This window comes from Thermobia domestica, chromosome 18 (genome assembly GCF_964235325.1).
Source record: "Thermobia domestica chromosome 18, izTheDome1.hap1.1, whole genome shotgun sequence".
Taxonomy (NCBI): domain Eukaryota; kingdom Metazoa; phylum Arthropoda; class Insecta; order Zygentoma; family Lepismatidae; genus Thermobia; species Thermobia domestica.
In genome coordinates, this window is record NC_137471.1 from 21,512,328 (window position 1) to 21,536,971 (window position 24,644).

At 35.6% G+C, this 24,644-nt stretch overlaps 2 protein-coding genes across 3 annotated transcripts in view; one reads left to right on the top strand and one right to left on the bottom strand.

The window, feature by feature from the left end:
• LOC145675587 (inositol hexakisphosphate kinase 3-like) overlaps positions 1-10,055 on the bottom strand; it is a 50,436-nt gene extending 40,381 nt beyond the window's left edge. The window contains exon 1 of one of the 2 annotated variants that reach the window (XM_081746114.1): positions 9,886-10,055. The gene's annotated coding sequence lies outside the window, so the exon portion shown is untranslated. Of the gene's footprint in view, positions 1-9,757 lie in introns of both variants that reach the window. The other variant, XM_081746115.1, reaches the window with a different exon arrangement.
• A 1,895-nt stretch (positions 10,056-11,950) lies between these two features.
• Positions 11,951-24,644, top strand: part of Aps (diphosphoinositol polyphosphate phosphohydrolase 1 Aps) — a 28,425-nt gene continuing 15,731 nt past the window's right edge. Inside the window, exons 1-2 of the mRNA XM_081746116.1 lie at positions 11,951-12,403; positions 18,933-19,088. Of these exons, the coding sequence (XP_081602242.1) occupies positions 12,305-12,403; positions 18,933-19,088 (255 nt within the window). The 5' untranslated portion in view covers positions 11,951-12,304. The remainder of the gene's footprint in view (positions 12,404-18,932; positions 19,089-24,644) is intronic.

Here is a 24,644-nt window from a genome sequence, read left to right on the forward strand (position 1 = left end):
AATGGAAAGAAATTATTGATAATATGGAGGAACTAAATATAAACATAATGCTAATTACAGCAATAAACATGAGGGATGAAATTACCCCACCTTTGGAAGATACTAAGTACACGTGGGAAGGAAGAAATAGAAAGACTGGAGATATTAGAGGAGGAGGAGTTGGAGTTAGAATAAATAAAAATGTAAGTATCATAGAAAACAAATTAAGACGCAAAATCAAGGACGTAAATGATCATTTATGGATAAAGGTAAAACTGAAAAAAAAAAAAGGAATTTTATGTAGGTGTAATATATTGGAGGCCCCAAAAAAAATCTAGAGCGGAACACGGAAATATATAATTGTGTAAATGAAGATTTAAAAGAAATAAGAAAAGAAAATGTAGATTATATAATAGGAGGAGATTTAAATGCACATTTGATAGAAACGGAAGGAGAAGTACACAAAAATGGGCAGCTTTTATACTCACTAGTAGAGGATTTTAATTTAGAAATAATGAACATAAGACAAACACCAGTTAAGAAGACATACTTCAAAAGAGAGATAGATATTACTATTGATTACTTTCTTGTTAGTGAAAAAAGCAGGAAAATGGTTAAAGAATTTGATATTAATGAAGAGAGAATTTACAGTATAGGGAGTGATCATAGTTTAGTAAAAACGAAGCTATTTGATCAGAAGGGCAAGAGAAATTACTCAAAAAATAAATAAATAAATAAATAAAAAAAATGAAATGAAATCTTTGAGTTTTACGTCCCACGGTTATGCCGGTTAGGCTAAAGGAGACGATGATTATGAGAAATGAATGAAATGGTGGAATGAAGAAAGTGGGAGGAAACAGGAGAATCCCGAGAAAACCCACGCACACGATGTTTGTCCACCACAAAGTTCACTTGGCGGGAGCAGGGTTTGAACCCGGGACCCCATGCACCAGAGGTGAACGGTCTACCACTGAGCCACCGCGGCCCCATATACATAAATAAAAGAGATCAAAATAAACCTACTATTAGAAGACTGGAAAAAGAAGATATAAAGAAATATAAAGAGAAGTTAGAAAAAAGAATACATAAATGAACAAAACTATGAATCTCTCGAAACAAAAATTAAAAGTGCTGCAGCTGAAGTCACAAATGTGAAAGAAGGCAAGAAAGGTTATAGAGAAAGTAGTAAGTTAATTTGGACCAAAGATACAGAAACAAAAATTAATGTAAGGAAAAAAGCCGAACCCATAGATTAATACTAAAGAAATTTAGGAAAGGAGAAACTGGGAAAGAAGAAGTAATTCAAGCATGGAATGAATATATAAATAGCAAGAAAGATGCATACATAGCTAAAATGAAAGAAATACGAAATTTCAATGAAGAAATAGCAGAAGAAATTAAGTCAGGAGGGAAAGAAGCAGGGAAAAGATGTTGGAGATATGTCAGACAAAAACAAAACGAAACAAAACGAAAAAAAAAAATCTTAGAAATGGAAAGGGACAAATGCTGAAAGACAAGACGGAAATTGAGACGTACTTAACAAATTGGGAGATGAAGCAAAATTATGAAGAACAGATAAATTAAAAATAAATTAGCAAAAATAAGTAATAAGAGTGCAGAAGAAGAAAGTCAGGAATTAACTCTTATGATATTGAAAATATTGAAATAGAGAAGGCTAGGAAAAAGCTAAGAACAGGAAAAGCAACAGGAACAGATGAGGTGTCAAATGAGAATAATGAGAGGTGTTTAAAGAATATTATGAGTAATATACTTGAATCAAGAACCATTCCTCCAAGTTGGAAGCAAGCAAAGATTAAGCCAATATATAAAGGAAAAGGAAAAGATAAACATGACAAAAAAATATAGACCAATAGCTATTACCAGCTGCGTATATAAGTTATTCGCAATTATTCGAAGAGACAGAATAATGATCTGGCTAGAGAAAAACAAAATATTAAGCGAGTTACAAAATGGATTCAGAACAGATAGAAGAACAACAGATAACATCTACATTATAACACAACGGATAGAAATATGCAGACAGAGAAAAGAAGATTTCATAGTAACATTTATTGATATTGAAAAGGCGTATGATACAATCAAGAGAAAGATATTATGAGAAGTAATGGAAAACTTAGGAATATCAAAGAAATTTATTATGCTCCTTAAGGAACTATATAAGGATAACAAATACAGATATGAAATGGGAAACATTAAATCAAAATGGATAGACAGTAACAAAGGTTTGAAACATGGATGTCCTCTATCACCAGTTCTATTTCTGATATACATACACGAAGTAGAAGAAGCATTGATCAAAACAAACAGAGGGATAGAATTAAGATTGCAAGGAAGAGAAAAAGTAAGAAAAAACCCTGGCATTCTATTTGCAGGCGATGTTGCATTGATGAGTAATAATACTGAAGACATTAAGGAAATGTTAGAAACAGTAGTTAGGAAAATGAGAAGAAATTGGTTTAAAAATAAATGAAGAAAAAAGCAAGTTTATGGTTTTTAGTGGAGACATAGAGGATCAAAATATATAAGCAGGAAACATAGTAATAAACAGGACTGAAAAAATAGAATTTTTAGGAATTACACTTGAAAAAGGAGAACATTACTTACTTGAACACGAGAAAAAACTGAAAATAAACTACAAAAATATACAGCAATTATAAAAAATAAAGCAATGTGGCCATACAACAGATATGAGGTGTCAAGAATACTATGGAAACAAGTAGCAGTGCCGGCACTTGTAACAGACCGACCATCGGCTGTTTACATTGGGTCCGTATTGTTATGTGTACCGGTTGAAGTTGAAGTTGGTTCCCGCATAGTATTACTGTGCCCAGTTTTGTTACGTGTAAGTCTACACTAATTTAATGTTAATTCGTTTTATATTGTTAGTACAAGGAATGGCACAAAAGAATACATGCACTCAATTTTGATATGAGATACGCACGTAAACACATCCGGAAATCTTTTTAAATCTAGTCCTTACTGATTCACTTCAAACTGTAACCGTTTCTTTAACGTCCATATCGTATTCTTAGCTCACACATACGAACAATTAATATGAGTAAAATTAAATACTATTGAAAATTCTACCTTAAAAATTTACCGAATACGATGTAGTTATATTTCATTCATTTGTTACTTACTTTGTCTTTCATTTGTTATATTACATTACTGCTGATATGGCGATCATTCTGGTTATTCCCACAAGAGGGCATTTGAGTCGCTATCGAGCAATCGCTGTTAATAAAGATGGCGACCATATGCAGTTGGCAAGTAGCGGTCGCCTTGACAACCGAGTAAATAAGACCGGGCAGATATAGGTGAGTTAAAATTTTTATCATATTTAAAAGCTATAGAATCCGGATATTAAATACCATGCATAAATTAGTTTGTTTCGAAGGCTAAGTGTCGGTATTGACATGTAATGGCTATAAATATTATTTCAATCGTAGTCACATATCTAGTATCGAAAACACGTTTATAAAGGTCTGGTATTGTGAGAAAGATGACGTAGTTCACCACCATGATGTAAAGAATATAGAAGGCGGTCTGAGTTAGGCTCCTTTAAATTTCGGAAAATTTGATAGCTAAAACAGTTCTGGAAGTCAACCTTGTCTAAATTTTAATATTTTGGTCAACCTGAATAAGTAGAAAGAAAAGGAAAAGAAAATCGAGGAGCCTGACTTCAAAATTAATTTAAATACCTTTAGGCCGAAGGCCGCCAAATGCCATCTCCGCCATTACGGATGAGATAGAGTGATGGAAAGGGGATGCAGTTTCCGAAGTTGACGACAACGGGTTACAGGAACGGAATCCTACAATAGTAGGAATTCGAACCAGTGCTCCGGTGACTTCAAATTTGGATTTTAAGAAGCAGGTAGACGAAACCCACCTTGTGGACTGAAAGGTTGGACTTACATAACCTGTGGAACCTTTCTCAATGGTAATATCTTTTCTTTGTTTTTCTTGTTCAGTCATGGAGTTCTTCAGGATTACTATGTGTAGATAAATCGAAAAACGTTACGCGTCTTCCAAGCTCATTGTCATCTTCCACTCATATACATATAATTGCATGCCATAAGCATGTATCAGCAAAATACTAAATCTTATGTGTCTCTACGTAAATTTGAAAATGTGTATGTTGATATTAGGGTAATATTTTACTTTGTACGCACCTTTCGATGGCAATGTATCTTGAAAATTTTGAATGTTTAGGTTAGATAGTTTATGTTAAACGCATTACTTAATTATGTCTCGTGATGATGCCTTGTTTCGTAAAATATTTGCTGTAGGTTAAGTTAGGTCCAATTTGTATATATGTGATTCATAGTATCTGTGTAGGTTAGGTTAGGAAAATTTTCTTTTACCCGTGTGTCTAAATTTAATACGTGCCTTCTATGTATTGCAATGTGATATATTCTGTTTTGTTGGGAAGCCTTTACTATGAACACACGTACGAATATTTGCTTTGTAATTCATTTCATTTTTGCTTCGTGATGTATGTTATTCGCCAACAGTATGATGAAATTTCTTTGAGAGTGCTCTAATATATATTGAAGTGTTTTGTTAGTTGTATTTGTAATACACGCGTGTAGTTTAGATAAAATTTTCCATTTTCTTAGGTGTAGTATCCGGTAACAATTTTGATTTGAGTGTGCTTTCCTATATTTGTCGTGTGTTCCTTTGATATCAATTTGTAATGTATTTTGTATCCGTGCTTGCCATATTTTGTCGTGTGCATATTCAATACGTTTGCCATATTTTGTCGTGTGCATATTCATTACGTGTAATTCCGGTAAAATTGTACTTTGAACGTGTCTGTTATTATTTTGTCGTATGCCCTTTTATAGTATGTCTTAATACATTAGTGGTTCAAAATCTTCCTTTGTATGCATGATCACATTGCGTTGCACCATTTATTTAATTTTGTAGGTTAGGGAAATCGAATATGACATGTCCTCTGATGTTAGTATCATATCTTGACGAGTGCGAGTAATAGATCTGTGCCGACGCGGGAGAACTTTACTCTGGGCATACCTCCGGAGTTCGACATTACTATTTACAAAATACTATTTCGTGCTATGTTTGTTTATTTTCAGTTAGGTAGATATTTATTTTGAACGTGCCATAATTACAGTGCGGAATTCAATGTTCGTGCCTACATTGATATTTGCCTCGTTGAAAACCAATAACGTTGGAATGTTTTTCAACTTGCTATTCTCTAGTAGAGCGTATCCATCCCTCTATAAGTTTAATTAGTTGTAAACAGAGATAATAAGTTAAAAATAATAATAATTCTTTAAAGAGGCGTTTCAGTAATTGGACCCTGTCGAGCATATGTAGATTTTTTTTTTCTTTTTCTTTTATTCTCGCTAGACATTTGTATATATATCATTTTCATTAATAGTAGTGCTTTCATAGTAGATGTATTATGCGAATGATGCATAGGCTAACGTAAAGTAATACATGATGCTACTCGTATTTTTTTTTAATTGAAAAATGGAATTGTAGTAGCGATGATACTGCCTATGTCTGCATAATTTGCATGTTGTTTGATGAATGACAGGGACATTATAAGCAATGAACGCCCAAGTAAAAGAATCTTCTGTAACTACATAAGTAGAGGGGATGGATCGCCAATTCTTTGATTGATAATGAGTTTTATATGTATTAATGAGATATGTTTGAGAATCATGTTGGAGACTAGATATGTTAAAACAATATAACAATATCATTTTATAAAATGTTGATAAAGTATCTTAGAGATACCACAAGGGAGGCAAATGTTTAATTTTTTTTTCCTCTCAATCTGTTATGATGTAAATTGTTAATAAATTGGCACGAATAAACTAGTCATGAAAAAATTTAACTTTATGATTTCAAGTACAATCTATAAACTTGAACTTATACAGTTCCAATTGCTCATTTTTTTTTTTAATATACTAATTAAGCTGAACAATGTTGACTCGTATTCTTGGTTGGACACAAAGCAAGAATTTGGAAATCTTCTGATGATAAATAATAACTTAAAATTTTTCTTTCTAAAGTTAACACAACCCAAACATTAAATCTAATATAACCTTCATTTTTTTTTTCAATACCCTGAGATGGTGTTGTTATAATTGGCTACACCGGCCAGGATTCTATTTACTTTAGCGTTAAGACATAATGAATCAAAACGATTTGTTATACACTAACATATGCAAATGAAGTAATAACTTTAACGGAAAAACCCAGGAGTATTTTACAACAAGCACAAAATCAAATAGGAAGGTTTGCCCTAGGAGCAAATAAATTAAGTGCAAATGTAACAATAACAGGAGAGATGGGATGGAGTGATTTTGAAAAAAGAGAAGTTATGAGTAAAATAAAATATCTTGGAAGATTAAAATTTATGGAAGAAACAAGATTAGTAAAAGTTGTGCATGAGGCCACTAAACATATGAGAAAAGGGGAGAACACTAAATGGTATCGAACGCCAATACTTTGTTCCTTTTAGAAACCACTGAAGGTCGCTATTCTACATTATTGCCTCTTGCTCAACCATCAACGGTTACGAATTTTTAGCTTCTTACCATTTTCGTCTCATAACAAGGGATTGAGCGTACTCGAAATAGTTGACCTTTTGGTCGTTGTGGCACCATTACCCTGCAGTAAACAGGATAAACTAGCTACTATCACGTAAGTCTGTTTTTCTACTGTTCTAAGTTAATTATTCGTCATTTTGTTGAAAAAGAAAATCGTTTAATTTTATGTGATACGTTTGTTATTTGTAATAACAGGGTCTATTGCGAAGGTCGGTTTTTTTCTACAAATACATATCGTCGCTGCGCCTCGAAGAACCGTTATGTAACATTATTGTTGAAAATGAGTTATGTCGTGCAAAAATAAACCAGAAAGCTGTCAGGCAGCGTCCCTTATAATGTGGTAAGTTAATATTCAATTGCTTCGCCACAACAATGTAAGATTATAGATTGATATTAAAGGCTTCTGGTTCATCACGTGCGCATTAATTAATGTATACAAATCCTTTATGTGCTTATAAAGGCACAAAAAATGCTACGTAAACACAAAAATAGTAATATAATACTGTTGAAGCGAGCTACAATGTGCAGTGCATAATATATGTAGAACCAACTTTATTGCAATGTTCAAGTGTTTCCGTGTATTTGGCAAAATTTTAAGAGTTGGGAATGTTTTTTTGCTTCTTCTGAGAAGTTGTGGTTTTAACACACAGCGGTTTTTCGAGGCGCAGCGAAGATATAACATCTTTAACTTATGAAATAGAAGGAATTATAGCCATTATTCTTATTGTAAGCACAAGATTTACGCTAGGCGACATGAAAAATATCTCACTTGGCATAGATAAAATTAAGGGAGGGCATCTGAAATAACCATTACGGCGTCTGGGCGTACCGCATGAAAATTATAGTGAAAAGCAAACAAACCTGCGCTCGGTGGCCACAATAAAGCACGAATGCCATCTAACTGAAACAGAGCAGGCCGAAGCTGGTAAGCCTGCGCGATAGCGTATGGCTGCGTCCGAAGGGAATAAGCACGTCAGCGACGGTGGATATACGCGTAACCGAGAATAGTCAAAAGTAATTTTTGCAACGATAAGAGTTTCAATAACACATGTGACGGTTTTATACTAGTAATGATCCACTTTAAACATAAAATAAAACTTCTGTACACTGTGCAGAAATACATCACCGGTGGAAAATAGAATCTAACAGAGTAATCTTTCAAATGCACTCACTTATTTTATTCGTCGCAAGGAACTTGTAATGATTTTACACTAGTAACCCTAAAATACAGCTTATTACTTTGTATTTAATACTGTCGCCTGCAGATTTTTTTTTTTTTTTTTTACTTTTTTTTCATTCAAAGTATTGAATTTTATCTGTAAATTTTCTAAAATATCGTGTGCCAAAACTACACCAGCACCTACTAAAATAGTACAGCACCCTATATTTATACTCATAATCATTGTTCGAAGTGGGGGAAAAAGCAGAGGCGGTATGTTTTACTATGATTTTTGACTATTTAAGGTTAGTGTAAAGGGACAAGTTTTGCCGATAGATGTCACTACAGTCTTCCTATCTCTCCCATGTATTTTTTTACCTTTCACGAAAATTTACAATTTCTTTTATAAATTTCAACCTAGAGACTTCAAATTTTTAGAGAAGGAACTTCATAACCTATTAAAGGGAACAATCCGTGCCGATTTTTTATTTAGAATGTTCTTCATTGTTGAAACAGTTTCGTTGTTAAAGACTTGGATATCCACTTGAACAATCAAGCCATTTCAACAATGAGGAAAATTCTGAATAAAAAATCGGCACGGATGATTGCCTTCGATAGATTATGAAGTTCCTTTTCTAAAAATTTGAAGTCTGTAGGTTGAAATTTGTAAGAGAAATCGTTAATTTTCGTGAAAAATAACAAATACATTGGAGAGATACGAAGACTGTAGTGCCATCTATCGTCTAAACTTGTCCCTTTAAACCAACCTTAAATACTGTTTTGCAGTATGTTTAGTACAAGGAGTCCAGAAGCACAAAAAAAAAAAAAAAAAAAAAATGAATGATGCAAGTACTTAGACGTAACATAACGTAACCAAGTCTAACCTAACCTAACATAAACTAACCTACGCTAACCTGAACTGACCGAAACTAATCTAATATTGGTAGAAATGAGCAAAATTCTATCATTTTTTGGAAAATTGTGCGGGACCCCTACACTAATATAACATAAACTAAACTAACCGAATGTGAACAGAAATTACCAAAATTGTAACATCTTTTTAGAGAAAAGAGCTGGACCCCTTCTGCTAAACATAGGCCATTGTCTTGATCATTAAAAAAACACAGACGGTATGTCCTCATTAATGAAAAACCAGAGGCGGTATGGTATACCACCGCATACCGTCTCATTTCGACCAATGCTCATAATGGTTAAATAAATTTAGGCTCATGACAATGTTGCACTTGGGTGAACTTTTCAATACCCGCTCCAGTTCGTATTTTGACGTAGACACGAGAAATCACACTTGATTCATTTTAACAATAAAATTGGTCCCCACCTTGGATATAGTATACATGAAGCTGCATCTGTTCCCGAAGGAGCAGGACGCTTACTTTTAGGGATTATTCATTGAGTATGTTCGAACTTACAAAGGGGGTAACAAAGCGACTTTTATTTCTTATCGACTGATACGAAAATAAAAAAAACGTACCTGTACTTTATTATCTGCATGTGTAGTGCCCTTGTACTTTATCTATGACTATGTGGGGGGGCGGGGGGAATTTAATGTATATCGCATGCCTTGTGCACATGGATACTTCTTACTATTGCACTACGTAGACTATTTATGGTATTTTATGTAGAAGTGGTAATAAACACAGAAGAAACGCAGATTAGGGGGTTCTCATGTATACTATTACCCAAACCTTTCTAAGTTAACACAACCCTACTCTAGTCTACTCTTTTTAAACGGCTGTACTTAACGAGGCGCAGCTGAAGCGTGTATTGTAAAGCTTACCCCTGAACTGTTACAGTCTAGCTTGATTCTTATTTTAAATCTACATCTGTCAGTAACAAAATATGCTGTCATTGATTTGACGTTAGCAACAAATGTGATGTCAGTACTAAATATGACTTATATAACATATAATAAACGAAGATTTCTACGTGAATTATATCTATCTTCTGTAAGCAATCTACATCAGCAAAATTAATGAGGAAGTAATGAATTTACATTAAGAAAGCTGATTATGCACTTCTCCATTCCATTAAACTTGATAGACCTCTTGAAAACTAAACATATCTTCATTCTACTATTATTGATAGGCATCTTGATAAGTAAACGTGTCATTATATACACACCTTTTAGTCTATTTCAAGTCTTAAGACTCAAGCAAATTTTGTTGCTTTTGTACTAGGTGACCAGCTGCCAGTGCTTTCTGCTTGTAATATGTTCTGCTCGAGCAGAAAGTGCTTAATTATACGACGGTGAAGGTGGCAATGTTTTTTCCTTAATTATTTAGGAGACTAGATCCCTACATATGTGCGTCAACGTACGGCTAATTGTGTGCTTATGTTTTTGATAATCGGTATAGTACAGTATATAATTACTTGCAGTTTTTGATAACTGGTGGATTAAAGCTTGCTCTAGGTTTTGCGTTGCGTTATGGTGTGATTTTTTTTTTTTTTTTTTTTTTTTAGATCAGATATAAAATGGGTCCTCCGCAAGTGTTGCGTTTTAGTTTGCGATTTCCAATATTATGCTCATTTTGCGACATAAAGCCAATGACACAAACATTGCGTTTCCCAATCACATAACCTTCACTTTTATATAAGTTGTCACTAAAGAATATTTAATGTATAATTTGCGTTCGGTTCGTATCAACAAAGTTTGTAGAAAGTAATACGGAATGATATGATCAATAATCATTCTATGATCAATGAAAGCTATTTGATGGCTAAAGTTTTTTTTTTTAATTTCTACACATTTCAATTCTAAATTTAAAAAAAAATATATTCAGAAGCAAAGATGAAAATAACAACAAGAGCATTCTTCGTACTCCCCGGCCCCTGTTTATGATAAATAACCTGCCTCAGAACCTGGTTCGATTATCAGGAGGGAAGATTCGATTTCTTAAAGTTATATAGTTCGGTTAAGCAAAATTAAAGCTTTGAAATATCTTTAAATTACGAATACTATTATCACAGACGTGACTATTATGACATGCTTCTGGAGTAGGTTCAGGTTCAGGTTCAGGTTCAAGGTATTTTCCTTCCTTCTCTTCGGAAGTTTGGATCCTGGAAAAAAAAAGAAAAAAAAGTAAGTACTGTTTTTTTTTTTTCATTTAACGTTTTCTATTTTCTTTTTCCACCAAAATTCAAGAAGTTCTTTGGTTTTTTCCATTTCTTTCTCACTTAGTTCCCTTCCATTTACATTAAAGCCTAGCCTCCAAACTAATTTAACCAAATTTCCTTCCTCTTTCATTTCATCAATCCATTTCCATTTTTCCCTGATTTTTTGGGTTTCTTTACATTTTAACACATTTCAAATGGAACAGGATGGCCAACTACCTATTCTTGTTAGTCGTGTCCTTCATCTCGCGAAATGTTATAAAAATATCTAGGTATGTTGTGAGCTACAAATGTAACTATTGGAACAAAATTTGTGGATTGAGTATAGCCCGCTCCCCCCAGTGATTTTTAACGAATCATAGTGATTCTAACGATTCATATTAGTTCATAATGAATCGGAATCGCATGTTATAAAGATTTAAGATGTAAATCTTGTGGTAAGGAAGCTTTAGTATAAGTAGTAGTAGTAGTAGTAGTAGTGGTAGTTAGTAGCAATAGTAGTAGTAGTACTAGTAGTAGGAACGGGTTAGAAGCCCCGCAGGGGTTGGTTGGGTTCTGTTCTCGATATAAGTAGTAGTAGTAGTAGTAGTAGTAGTAGTAGTAGTAGTAGTAGTAGTAGTAGTAGTAGTAGTAGTAGTAGTAGTAGTAGTAGTAGGAGCAGTAGTAGGAGCAGTAATAGTAGTAGTAGTAAAGTAGTAGTAGTAGTGACTCCTCCAGTTCCGGTGACAAAGAACTGGGGGGAGCGGGCTATACACAAGCCAAATTTGTAATCATCCTTGTATTAATATTTAAACACAAACTTATATTAATGTTTAAGGAATTAAAGAAATACTAGCAAAAGAATTTCAAATATTTTGCAACTTGAGATGAAACATTAATCAATACAACTACTTTATGAACAAAATGTTGAATATTAATTTATATTTGTTAAGTATTAAGTTTAGCTTTATACACGGTATTTTTTGTTGCTTTTCGTTCTATGGTTTAACATGATTTCTTAGTATTTTCTCTAAAACATAGTTGACTAAAATATGGAATTGACTAAAGTATGGACATTTTATACTTCCGTCTGCAGCAGGTTCGGAGCAGCCACTGGAGGACAGCTGTGAATCTGAAGCGTGAAAGAGATCTGAGTGTTGATAGCGTGCAGGAAGGCGCTTGTTACGTTTATAGTGTGACAAACAGTTTATTGATTCTATTTCAATGTATTTTTACGAAAGTTTACGTACAATAATGTTCGATGACCTGAATGTTAGAGGTCATATGCACTCCAACGAGCACCAAATCCAGCTCAGGGGACATTGCATACTCATGGCCGACGTTCGCTACTAAGAGGATAACGAGAGAAATAGACCACGAATTTAGTGCCCATCTAGGATATTGCATGTGAAGTGTTGTATCTGTTGAAGAATAGTAAGAAACGTTTATCATGGTGAAAGAAAAGCCAAATTCTACAAGAATATACGATGAAGATGGGTTTCGGCGGAGAGCAGCTTGCATATGCGTGAAGGATGAATCTGAATCAGAGGTAAGTTAATAACTGCTCTTTTACCAAAAATAACAATAATTTATATTACAGTAATTTCAGTAACCTTTTCCGCATTAACGGGATAGGTAACCCTTTTAAGGCTTTTTTTTTCTTTCCGATATTCGGGGCAGCTGATTCCGGAACGAGAGAAACCGGTTTTCATTTACTATTTTCTTCTTCAACTGGTTAGAACAGTAACGCTACCGTCTTTATGTTTTGAGCACCTGAAATTAATGGTGGGTTAACTTTATATTACAAGCTCCAGTTGGTATCCTTATCCAGGCGTGAAAATTAGGACTGATTTAGATTCATTTTGCGACATATGGCGGCCAGTGTGTAGTATTGTGCAAGAAACACGTACGAACCTGTGCTAGGTGGTCACTGGGAGCTAATATTGTATCAGAGCATCATCAGAGTAGGGCGAACTAGGAGGATTCACGCGGTAAAGCGTCCATAGGGAATAGGCACGAGAAAGGCGGTTTCAGCTAGTATCTATGCACAGTCACGAACAGTGGCACTGCTTTCAATGATAAGAACTAATTGTCGTGTCAGCAATTGCTAGCAAATTAGGCATCATCTGCGCGCATATTATAATGCACCTGCTTTCTATGGACACACTTCTGCGCTAGTGCATGGATTCTCCTGCTTTACCATGTCCTGACGCGGATTAGATACAATGTTGCATTGTAATGAGCACCTGCCAGAAGTTCGAGTGTTTTTTGCAGAATTGTTTCAACTACAGTCAAGCGCACACACACACACACACACACAAAAAAAAAAACCAGTACAATTGTAGGTGTTTCCTGATATGTATTACATTGAATTTGAAGATTGAAAGGTCCCTTAAAGTATGAAGCTTCGGGTTTTCTTTTAATGCTCTATGTGTACTAGAAGAACGAGAATAATGCTAATATTAAAAATATAACAGTTTTCTCAAAGTGGTGGTGTTTTTTGTGACGGATCGTATGCCTTATCTGTAAGGATACAGCAATGATGTCTTTCGCAAAGCACCTTTACACCAGTTCTGCTTCTTATCCCTGGTTGTTACATCAATTAAAGTGTAATGTAGAGTTGATGAATATGTGGGCGTAGGCTACCTATTTCAACTTGATGGGAAGGTTCTAAATTACTGGTCCCCTATATTTTTTCATAAATAGAAGTATTAGCTTATCTGATACATGCTCCTTCTTCTTTATGCTTGCGATGATGATGATTCTTTAGTTGCTGTGAATACTATTTATTATGAATTGTATTGTTTTGACAAGTCATAACTTCATGTTGTTGTTCTTCCACAATTTCTGTTTACGGAGCAACACTAGTCAGTCACGCTATTAACACTCCTACGTTTTTAAAATAAGAATATGTTAGTTTTTTGGGTTAGAGGGTTTTGCGCCATACGTGTGTAGAAATGTTTATTTTTGGGGGGAGGTTAGGGGGGCTTGCCTCCCAATGCTTTGCAGGTCAGTGGTATAGGTGATTTGGTTTAATATGTTCATAATAAACTTTTGCTCGTGTGATTTCTGACGTACTATTTTAGAGTTTAACGGCCTTTTACAGTAACGAGACGTGGACCTTCGGCTGAACGTACGAACCGAACCACATGAGATCTCACCGAAAGTCGAACCCAGATTTCCCGCTCGAAAGGTGCGTATAGTAATCTCATTGTCATTTAAAAAAGAATAAAAAATAAAATTCAGTGCGACAACTGTAGGAAATCATTGTACACTAACTTCTATCAAAGCTACTATCATTACGTGTGTCTTCAGCAATGGCAAACCTTCAGATTTATTTTCCTTTGTAGTGTGTATTTCGCTTCCGTTCACTTGTAGAAACTTCATCAAGAGACGAATTTCCTAAGAAAAAGACCTTGAATGTCTTCTTGGGGCACATTGCAGGTTTTTTTTTCTACATGCCACTAACTGAGGATTCAGCTCGTAGTCCTAAACGTGTGAATATTGTAATACTTTCTGGTGAATAGAATAAGGACCAGAATCGACTCCCACTACCGGTTTTATTTTATAGAACCTCACTATATACAAAAATACTACAAAGTTTTCTCTAAACTATTGGGTTGAAATCAGGTAGTCCTTGACCGTGAGGCGGAGGACAGGACCTCCACAGAGCCCTAAAGCAGGCTGAACAGGGTGGCGAAGGAATCCCCAGTGCTCCGTGGCAAGCAGTGAGGAGGTTAGTAGTCACAGAGCCCCGAAGCAGGCTAAACCAGGAAGACAAGAATAGCCACAAGTCCCGTGACAGACCAGAGGCTTTGGGATTAGGTTATCCTAATGCTCCGAAGCAAGCAGTAGGAGGAACACCAGAGAACTGGTACTGGTTCGCTGGTTGCTGCGGAATTTATAGGCCTCCAGGGTGACGGTGACGCAGCTGCTTGTGTTTCGTAACAGGAGCCAGAGGTCCGTTGTCTGCTGCTTATAGTAAATCCACGTGATGAAAGTACAGTGTCGTAAACCCATGTAGTGGTGTTTGTTAACACAAGCGTAAGGTATTGTTTGTATTCAATACCGCGTGTGATATTACAGTATTAAGATAATTAGTGAGAACATTTTGTAAAATAACACTCAAGAACTTTTACCAAGAACACATGGAATATAAAGAAGAATAAAACTACAATGTAACGTACATTGGAAATGGATTTCTCTTGTAAGGAGTCAGAGGAACGTAAGTATCTATCTAAGTTCAAGTTTTTGGACTTAGTCTCTGGAAGGTCACGCTTTTTGTCACTTGAAGTATACAAAATAAGTCTCTGGAAGGCAGTCACGCTTTTTGTTACTTAAAGTACAAAATAATAAAATGCAATTAGTACAACAAAACCCTACGTTGCCTAGTTTAAAAAAAATAAATAAATAAAAATGGAATTTTCACAACCCGAGTATCAAACTTCAAGTTCTCTAGTTCTACTTTTCTAAGGTCGATCATTTCAAGTATCTGGAAAGTATTTTGACGAGGGATGGTTACTGTACCAAAGAGATCAGATCAAGAATGGCCATAGCCAAAGAGGCATTCAACAAGGAAAGATCACTCGTAACCAGTGGGCTCAATATTGGCCTAAGGAAGAAGCTGGTCATTTGATATATATATGGAGCATTGAACTGTAATGGTTCAGAGACTTGGACATTACGGAAGTTAGAGAAAAAAAAAATATGTTTCGCGAGCTTCGAAATGTGATGTTGGAGGAAAATGGTCAGAGAGAGTAACAAATGAAGATATTTTGAAACTGATAGAAAAGAAGAGGACGCTCCTAGCCACCAACCTTCGTAGAAAATGCAATTGGATCGAACACATCTTATGAAGAAAGTTTCTTCATACCGCCATAGAAGGAAAGCGAGGAATGGGAAGAACACAATTGATTGATGATTTCAAAAATAGAAAAAAATATTGGGACAGAGAAAGCTGAAGATAAAGAAACGTGGAGGGAACATTTTTCAGGCCCAAACCTAAAATAATAATAATAATAATGTCAAACTTAAGTAAAAACTTTAAATATTAACTAGCCAAAAGTAGTTGCCATTTATTCTTAACTAACACGCTTGCCATATCTTGAATTTGTAACATTTATTAGTTGACTCTAGTTTATATCGGTGCCAAATTATAGTTTTGGAATTTTATCGAAGATTTTCATTTTGGTTACTTACTAAAGATCGCATTGTTTAGTCAGTATGCCAGTCTAAATTTAATTTTGGGTTCTTCGTTCTGATGAAGTATGATTCTTATACAGATTTTTGCACTTAAAGAAGTCTTATGTAAAAGTATGGCGTTTGTTGTGAAGTCTAAAAAGAAAGTCAATATGATGATGGAAAACGTGAAGGGCTGTGCAAAGTGTGGGATAAAAACGAATGTTACAAAGACAAAAATCATGGTAGAATGAAGGGATTGTTATCAAATATAGGAGTAGGAGGGGAGAAAATAGAGCATATGAAGAGTTCTCGATTCCTGGGTAGTATTATTAGTGATGAAATTAAGTGCGAACATGAAATAAAAGCAAACATAGGAATGTCGAAAGAATTTATGAAAGTTTGTTTTGAGAGTCCTTGAATAAATAGAGTGAAAAATACTCATAAAATGTGTCGTGTGGAATATTGTACTGTATGTAGAAACGTGGACATCACAAAAACTATGAAAAAGGACTCGAAGTTGAAATGTAGGTGTAGAACAGAATGAAGGGACTTGAATTGAACGGAGAACGAATGAAAAGGTGTTAGATATGCTAGGGACGGAAAGAACTACTTTAGATTTAATTGAAAAAAAGGAACATTGGATGAGAAGGAACTTATTATATTATAAATGACGTGCTAGAAGGCACAGTGGCAGGAAAAAAGGGAGGAGGTGAAGGAAGCAATTGATGGACGGTATTAAAACAAAATATCGACGTCGAGACGGAGGTTATCTGAAAACCGTGGTAAATTAAAGCTTCTTAGTTGCGGCAAGTGACCTGCCAATAATACAAGAATATCTATGGTGATTATGTAATACATTAACCATACTTGATAAAATCAATTTGCGAGAATGTGTGCTTTTTTCTACATTTTGAAACAGGTATTTACTTTTTATCATTTTCAGTAAATCCCTGAACTAGTGATTACCAATTGGCGGCCTTGGAGTATGTTTCATTCGACCCACGAATAAAAATGAAAACCATTTGATTTGTTCCTTGCGTAACAGGAACAGCGTGACTAGCCATCATTAATATACCTGAATCGAGAGTTAAGTTTTTCAGTGTGAAAATATTGTAAGGATACGTATACCCACACGCATTGCAAGGCTCATGTTTTCCCTACAAACACGTCTGTTTACAGTCATAAATAAACAATAGTAGACGACAGAAGGAGATTACACCTCCAAACAGAAGCAAAGAGAATTCGGAAAACTACGAAAAAAGCAAACTATTCCTTCATGGGTACTCCCTCCAAGAAGATGGCTATGAAAGAAGACGGCGAGATGAGGAAAGTATCAGTTCAATGATCGTTCACCTACCAAGAGCTTCTCCCGAGGCTGCCATGGGCTACGGAGATTCCTTCTAATACAAAATTCTGGAGCTGCCATGGGCTACTGAAATTCCTTCTAATACCAACTCCTGGAGCTGCCATGGGCTACGGAGATTCCTTCTAATACCAACTCCTGGAGCTACCATGGGCTACTAAGATTCCTTCTAATACCAACTCCTGGAGCTGCCATGGGCTACTGAAATTCCTTCTAATACCAACTCCTGGAGTTGTCATGGGCTACGGAGATTCCTAATAATACCAACTCCTGAAGCTGCCATGGGCTACTGAAATTCCTTCTAATACCGACTCCTGGAGCTGCCATGCGCTACGAAGATTCCTTCTAATACCAACTCCTGGAGCTACCATGGGCTACGGAGATTTCTTCTAATACCAACTCCTGGAGCTGCCATGGGCTACTGAAATTCCTTCTAATACCAACTCCTGGAGTTGTCATGGGCTACGGAGATTCCTAATAATACCAACTCCTGAAGCTGCCATGGGCTACTGAAATTCCTTCTAATACCGACTCCTGGAGCTGCCATGCGCTACGAAGATTCCTTCTAATACCAACTCCTGGAGCTACCATGGGCTACGGAGATTTCTTCTAATACCAACTCCTGGAGCTGCCATGGGCTACGGAGATTTCTTCTAATACCAACTCCTGGAGCTGCCATGGGCTACTGAAATTCCTTCTAATACCGACTCCTGGAGCTGCCATGCGCTACGGAGATTCCTTCTAATACCAACTCCTGGAGCAGCCATGGGCTACGGAGATTCCTTCTAATTCCAGCTCCTGGAGCTGCCATGGGCTACTAAGATTCCTTCTAATACCAACTCCTGGAGCTGCCATGAGCGGCGGAATATTCTTTTAAAACTTGTCTCCTGAGGTTGCTATGAACTATGGAGTACTATCCATCCCCGTTTGAAGCCACTTTGTGTGCCGAGGAATATCAGACTTAGGGTACACTGGAAACATTTTAGAGAAAAGACTTACAAGAACTTTGTGAAATTTTTATAAGACAAGAAGGGACGAAACTCTCTACCAGACAGAACGTCGCTTTTTTTTCTTTCTTACGTAAGTTACCGAGATCATTCTGCAAGACAAGGACGTAGACATCGTCCCAATTTATTATTACTTGTATTTATTTATGCTATTAAAAAATGCAGATTTCTTAGTTACTTTCAAATGTTCGTTGCTCAAAGCCTAAATGGCCTAGAAACATAAAATGAGAAGCAGAATAGACTAGCGTCAGAAATTTATGACTTGTGCTTATTCAGCCAACAGTTCCCTTGCAAAAAAGGGGGAAGGAAAATGGAAAATCTACCCCAAAGTATGATTCTTATTTTGTCCTTAACCGCAGTTCTTTATAAATCAGCCATCACTGACATGAATAATAGATTTTGCACTCATGTCACAATATTAATACAATCTTTGAGTTTTATGTCCCGTGGTTATGCTGGCTAGGTAAAAGGAAACGGAATATTAGGAGAAGTGTGAACTGCTTAATGATATAATTACTTTGTTTCAGGTGCTACTGGTGTCCTCGTCTAGTCGTCCGGACTTTTGGATTGTACCCGGCGGAGGGGTGGAACCAGAGGAGGAACCCAGCATGGCAGCTATTCGGGAAGTCATGGAAGAAGCAGGAGTTCGGGGAAAATTGGGGCGCAGTTTGGGGATTTTTGAGGTTGGTGTTTGTTTTAGAATGTTGGTTGTAGATAGTGTTAATTTGTCTAGACGCTAAGTTTTATAGATGTTAGAGGGTTTCATTTCGTATGAAAACCATTTTATTTCATACGCCAGGTTTAACATGTACTATTAAATGAGTATATTTCGCATGAAAACTTATTTCATGCAGTGTACGCTGTTTTAATCATGATATAGTGAAACTTTCCTTAACGTACATCTCCACAATACGGATAGATTTTTGTCCCGACAAAAATATGTGTAATATTATGGAAGGGATCTCTGTTTTCTATGGACATAGGGACTAATTATCCTCAGTTTACATGTATTCAGCACAGGATAGTAGAATAAATATCGAAAAGAAACTATGGTCGCAGGATGTACACTACAGATTTTTTTTCCAAGGAATTCATAAACAGTCATCTTTCATCTGTTTCGCTTCCGTTTTCAATATTTAATAATAATCTCGCACTTTCTTATTGCATTAGTTTAACTTTTAGGACAATATGCGAATTAAGGGATTTTTACAGGAGGTTGATACTTACTTTTGACCAGAAAATTATCTTACTTACAGTATAATTTACAGTACACACCCAGAGAAACATATCTCCCAGCGATATTTTTGATTCTTTACAGAGGGAATTTCCGCAGTAATTTGAACACAGTGTAATATTTTGATATTAGCTTATATTTACATTTTTAACTGTATTTACATTCATACATGCTAGTATTTACTGCATATTTTGTACAGTTACCTCGTGAAATATGAGTAATTTCAAATTGTGTAACCTCTCTGTAACGATCACGTTACGTACTGTAGCATACAATTCTAGAGCACAAGGAGCGAAATAGTGCAGGCGTCCGGAGTTCGATTCTAAGCGAAGTAGCATTAGGTCTAAAGTAATTCTAATACCATTTCATTGGTAACGAAATGGTGGAAGCGCCTCCACCATTTCGCTTCCACTCTTTGGTATGAATTAGGGGAGGAAACTAATTATTGACAATACTAATGAGAGTGAGCGATTTCTATTCTTACTCTATTGTGAGTAGTAACTCCAAATTAGCCTAACCCCATTTCGGTTTGCTATGTAGTGTACAAATGAAAAACATGAATGCGATAGTTTGAGTGAGTTTAATGTGACTTCAGTTCTCTTTGGATGTTCGAGTATGTGTGTTTTCAAGTTGTCTTAACAGAGTACACGGTTTGCCATGGAACGTAACATCACATATGAGCAAGACTAACCTGTCTATTCCAACTGGTACTAGAACACCTCAGACTACTTCTTGGTCTCCGGAGTAATGGACCTGGTGACTCCTGTTGATCTGCAGTGAGGAACCTGAAGGACTCCTACGTGACAGCAGTTATGGCGGTTCTCTTCCTCTGGATGGTGTCTTGATTCAATTGAGAGCTGTCTGTTGGTCTTGGATTACGACTGTAAATGTTGAATAAACTAACATTCTGTCTCTGACTCCAAATCAACTTTCAAAACAATGAAGAGTAAGCCTTGTACTGACTGAGTGGTGACCAACAACCCGAAGACTAATAATCAGAAAGACCGTTGGGAAAGACTACAAATTCTCCCAATCATAATGCTTTATATAAATTTACACTTCCTTGTTTTCATTGTTCATCTTATTCTTGAATTGGGTTCTTTCTTTCTTATTTTAATGTCAGATGGTTTGTCACCTCAGGGCTTGCTTAATATGTGTGCGTAGATGAAATTATGACAGCTCGTGATTCAACGAAGCATTCCTTGAAAACACACAGGAAATTACAATGTCAGTGTTTTCTAGCAGTTCCGCATTACAACATATTTACGCGTTCGCATTTATATTCTTTTAGAGTGTAATGCCTTTGTACTGTTTTATCTTTCAAATATTCTTCTTTGTTCTTGGTACGTTGGCCTAATTGACATTTGAACATTGAACTTCACAATTTTTACAAATACAGAAAAATCAAAGTGATGCTACAGTACTTATATTTTAAATATTGCATTCAGCATCTTACAACGAGCGTAGGAACTAAGACATCATTTAAATGCCAGGCTTAATTGCACGTCTAGCTAAGTGCTTCCTATGGTAAAACAATAGGCATAGTTTTTGCGTCTTACACCTCCCAGGAACGACTGTATTGCATTGTTTTAATTACTTTATGAAGTTGATTGATACACATTAATATTCAGTATTTAAGAAGATTTTCTAATATTTTGATTAAAATATCGCCGACAGCTTCGGCAAGGCCTCTGTCTTCCTCAGCGGCTAGAAATTTCTAGAGCATTGTTATTCTGCATTTTCTAACTGAATAAATTTGAAATATCATACCCTAGCAGCACCATTAATATTAACGTCGTTATTCCGTTTTACAAAGTGTCTTTTAGAAGTGAGCAAAAATTCTACAAACTAGAGCCTATTTCAACTGTGCCGCTTCTGGTGCTGCTGTCGATGTGTCTTTTCCCATACTCTCCCTCAAAAGAAGAGGGACAAGTTACTGTGGCAGAGATTCAATTGTTGGATGCAGAAGCGTTGCCACAATGAATTATTTCACGGACTTCGCTGTGCACTGCCTTGTTAGCCGTTCTAAAGTAGCCTACGATCTTCACTCGTCAAGACTGAACGACTGAATGACAAATTGGCAACACAGCCGACGTCATTCACTTCTTTCCACTAAGAAATGGGAGGGTTTCCTCCGTCAGAGGGCGATGGGGATGAGGCTGAAGTATGTTTCACATATTTTCCGAGGGCACACTTGGAATAGAAAGGCGCTAGCACAAAATTACCTGTCATCAAAGAGATCCTGTGCATAAGTTTTTCACAGCAATAAAACTTCCAAAAGATGATGATTCTAGTAGAAGAAATTCACATGATTGAGAGATACATTCACTCTTCGTATAATTTAATTCGCACCTATAGACCATTTAGTTAAATCTGTTATTTCCTTCACTTATTACATTATCCGATTTTTGACATCCGTCATTGTGTACTGTCCATACGAAATCGTGCCAGTCGAAATGTTCAATATAAGAAGTGAGGTGAGTTCAATATAAGTTGTTCAGATCTACTAAGGAAGGTGTCAAGGAACAACGAAACGGTAATTAATAGTACATTAATATGTTAATTGTAGTAAATAAGAGTGTGTTCATAAATTATTACGAGCATGCGTCAATTCACATCTTTAAATAATCCGGAATGGATTGACCTAATGAGGCTTAACATAGTATCAAATGGAAATATTTTGTTTCTGTGGCTATAGACTTCCGATTATTTGAGCTATAGAGTTCGTAAGTGGCCGTTCACATATTACGTAACGCTATTTGGACCAATTTTTCCCCCTTGTTACGTATCACCAATTGTGCTTATTTTGGGGGTTAGTACAATAAAAAAACTATTTTTAATGGTAGAACGTTTTATTACAAAACGCTTGTATTCTGAATATATTTGTAGTGTTTTTTCGAATATATTTGTAGTGTTTTTTCGTCAACAAATCGAAGTATTAGAAAATGATAGTACCGTAATAATATTTTAACCCCATACGGTTGTTTAATTAACCAGTTTTAGTTCTTCGAAATTGCATACTGTCGTTTTCCCAAGGAGATCGCACCCATTCTTTTAGGGCACCATGATTGACAAGAAGGAAATACTGGCGGAAAATGCATGTACAACAGCTCTAAAAAATTGACATCGACCTCTTTTTCCGGGATCAAGGACGCTTCGTGTATTTGAAGTTGGCCAGTGTCGACGATGCAAAGATATTCTCTTCCTCGTCGACCATAGATTCGAAGTGGCTGCACACGTGAATGAGCAAGGACATCTCGTTTGAGAACAAACTTTCGAGTATCTTCTTTGGACTTCAGTTTACCCCTTTTCAAATTGTTATTGACCTAAATCACTGCCAGAATGCGAATAAACTCGCTTTCTGCAGAAAATATTCAAATCCAAAAATCAAAGATTTAGTACGAGATGAAGATCCGACAAATTAGGTTTTTAATATCTTACGTTGCTCTGCAAAGCGTGAATCATTCCGTCGCGGAAAAAAGTTTCATGAAAATGAATTTCTCCTGTTTCACATGCGAAACCCTTGGAAGAATAGAGTGGGTAATGATTCAGATCAATTTTTTTTAAATAATATTCTCAGAAATAGCGATACGAGTGGGAACGCGAGGGCATTTTCAAGCGGTGGTTACGATCACTAACAACTAACTCCAGAAAAGCGTGTGGTTAAATGCAGTGCTGCGATAAGCACAGAACGGAGTTTTATTGTATTGTAATATACGCAGGGTTTGTTACTATCCATGCTAGTGTCTAGTAGCATCTTCGAATCTCTTTGCATTATTCATTTTATATAGGCTATATGATCGGAACTTCCCAAAACAAATGCAATATTTATTTATTTGTATAAAAAAAAAAGAATAAAATTATTTGTTTAAAAGTTTACATTTAAACCTGAGAATAAAAATAAAAATTACAGCAACAACACATACGTTACGTAACTAGGAGGGGAAACCCCTCCTCACCCCTTGTTATATATAGGAACACAAGGCCGAATCCCCTCCACCTTTTTGCCGCTTTACGTAATATGTGGACTGCCCCAAGTGTGATTTTCAGTATCTGCTATGATCAAAATATCTTGTTTATGTATATATAGGATGTTCGGAAGTGGCATCCTGTTTTTGATAGGATAAAACGACGCACCACTAAAACTATTTTTTTTTTTTTTTTTTTTTTTTTTTTTTTTTTTTTTTACACACACCACAATTCAGGTTTATTATCATTGGTGAAGTTGTTGCTACGTGAACTAAGACGAAATAATTACGCAATAATTCCTATCAAATCTGAAGCTGTAATTTATAATATATTTAAAGAAATCGGTTCACGCATAATGTATTGGTAATCTGGCGTAGCTGAAAAGCGTCGATATTTTATAAATAATGGTTCATATCCGTCATTATGAATAGTCTTGATGAAACTGTACAATTGTTTATAAAATATCTACTCTTCTTAGATAACTCTTGATTATTTTTGTACGGTGGTTTTATTTGTTGATATGTACGTGTTGTACACATTTATTGAAAATAAGTGATTTTATATAGTTGTCGAATTTTTTCTGAGTTTTATATAGCTGTTGTATTTTTCTGTGCATAGTTCTGTTTTCTTCTGCTAAAATCTAGAAGAAACTGTAAATCATACGATACATTTGTAAAAAATTGTATCATAGGCGAAGAGTTTATATTATGAATAGCTTAGAAAGAAATAATAGTATATTTTAAAAAAAACTATTAATATATCACTGTATATTGCGAGCGGTAATTATACTTAGAAAGAAATATTAGTAAAAACCTAGTACTCACCACAAACCAAAGTATTCCTTTAAGTAGCGCTTCCGGAAAACACTGTTTCAATCAGCTTAAAACAGTTCGAAATGAATTTGAAGCACATAGTGATCTTTTCATCACGTATTTCCGTCGATTGGAAGGAGACATTAAAACACTGAACAGTAATTAGTAAGTGGCGGGGAAATGTGTGGACCTTTGTTTGACAAGAAGTCGTGTGCTTCATGTTT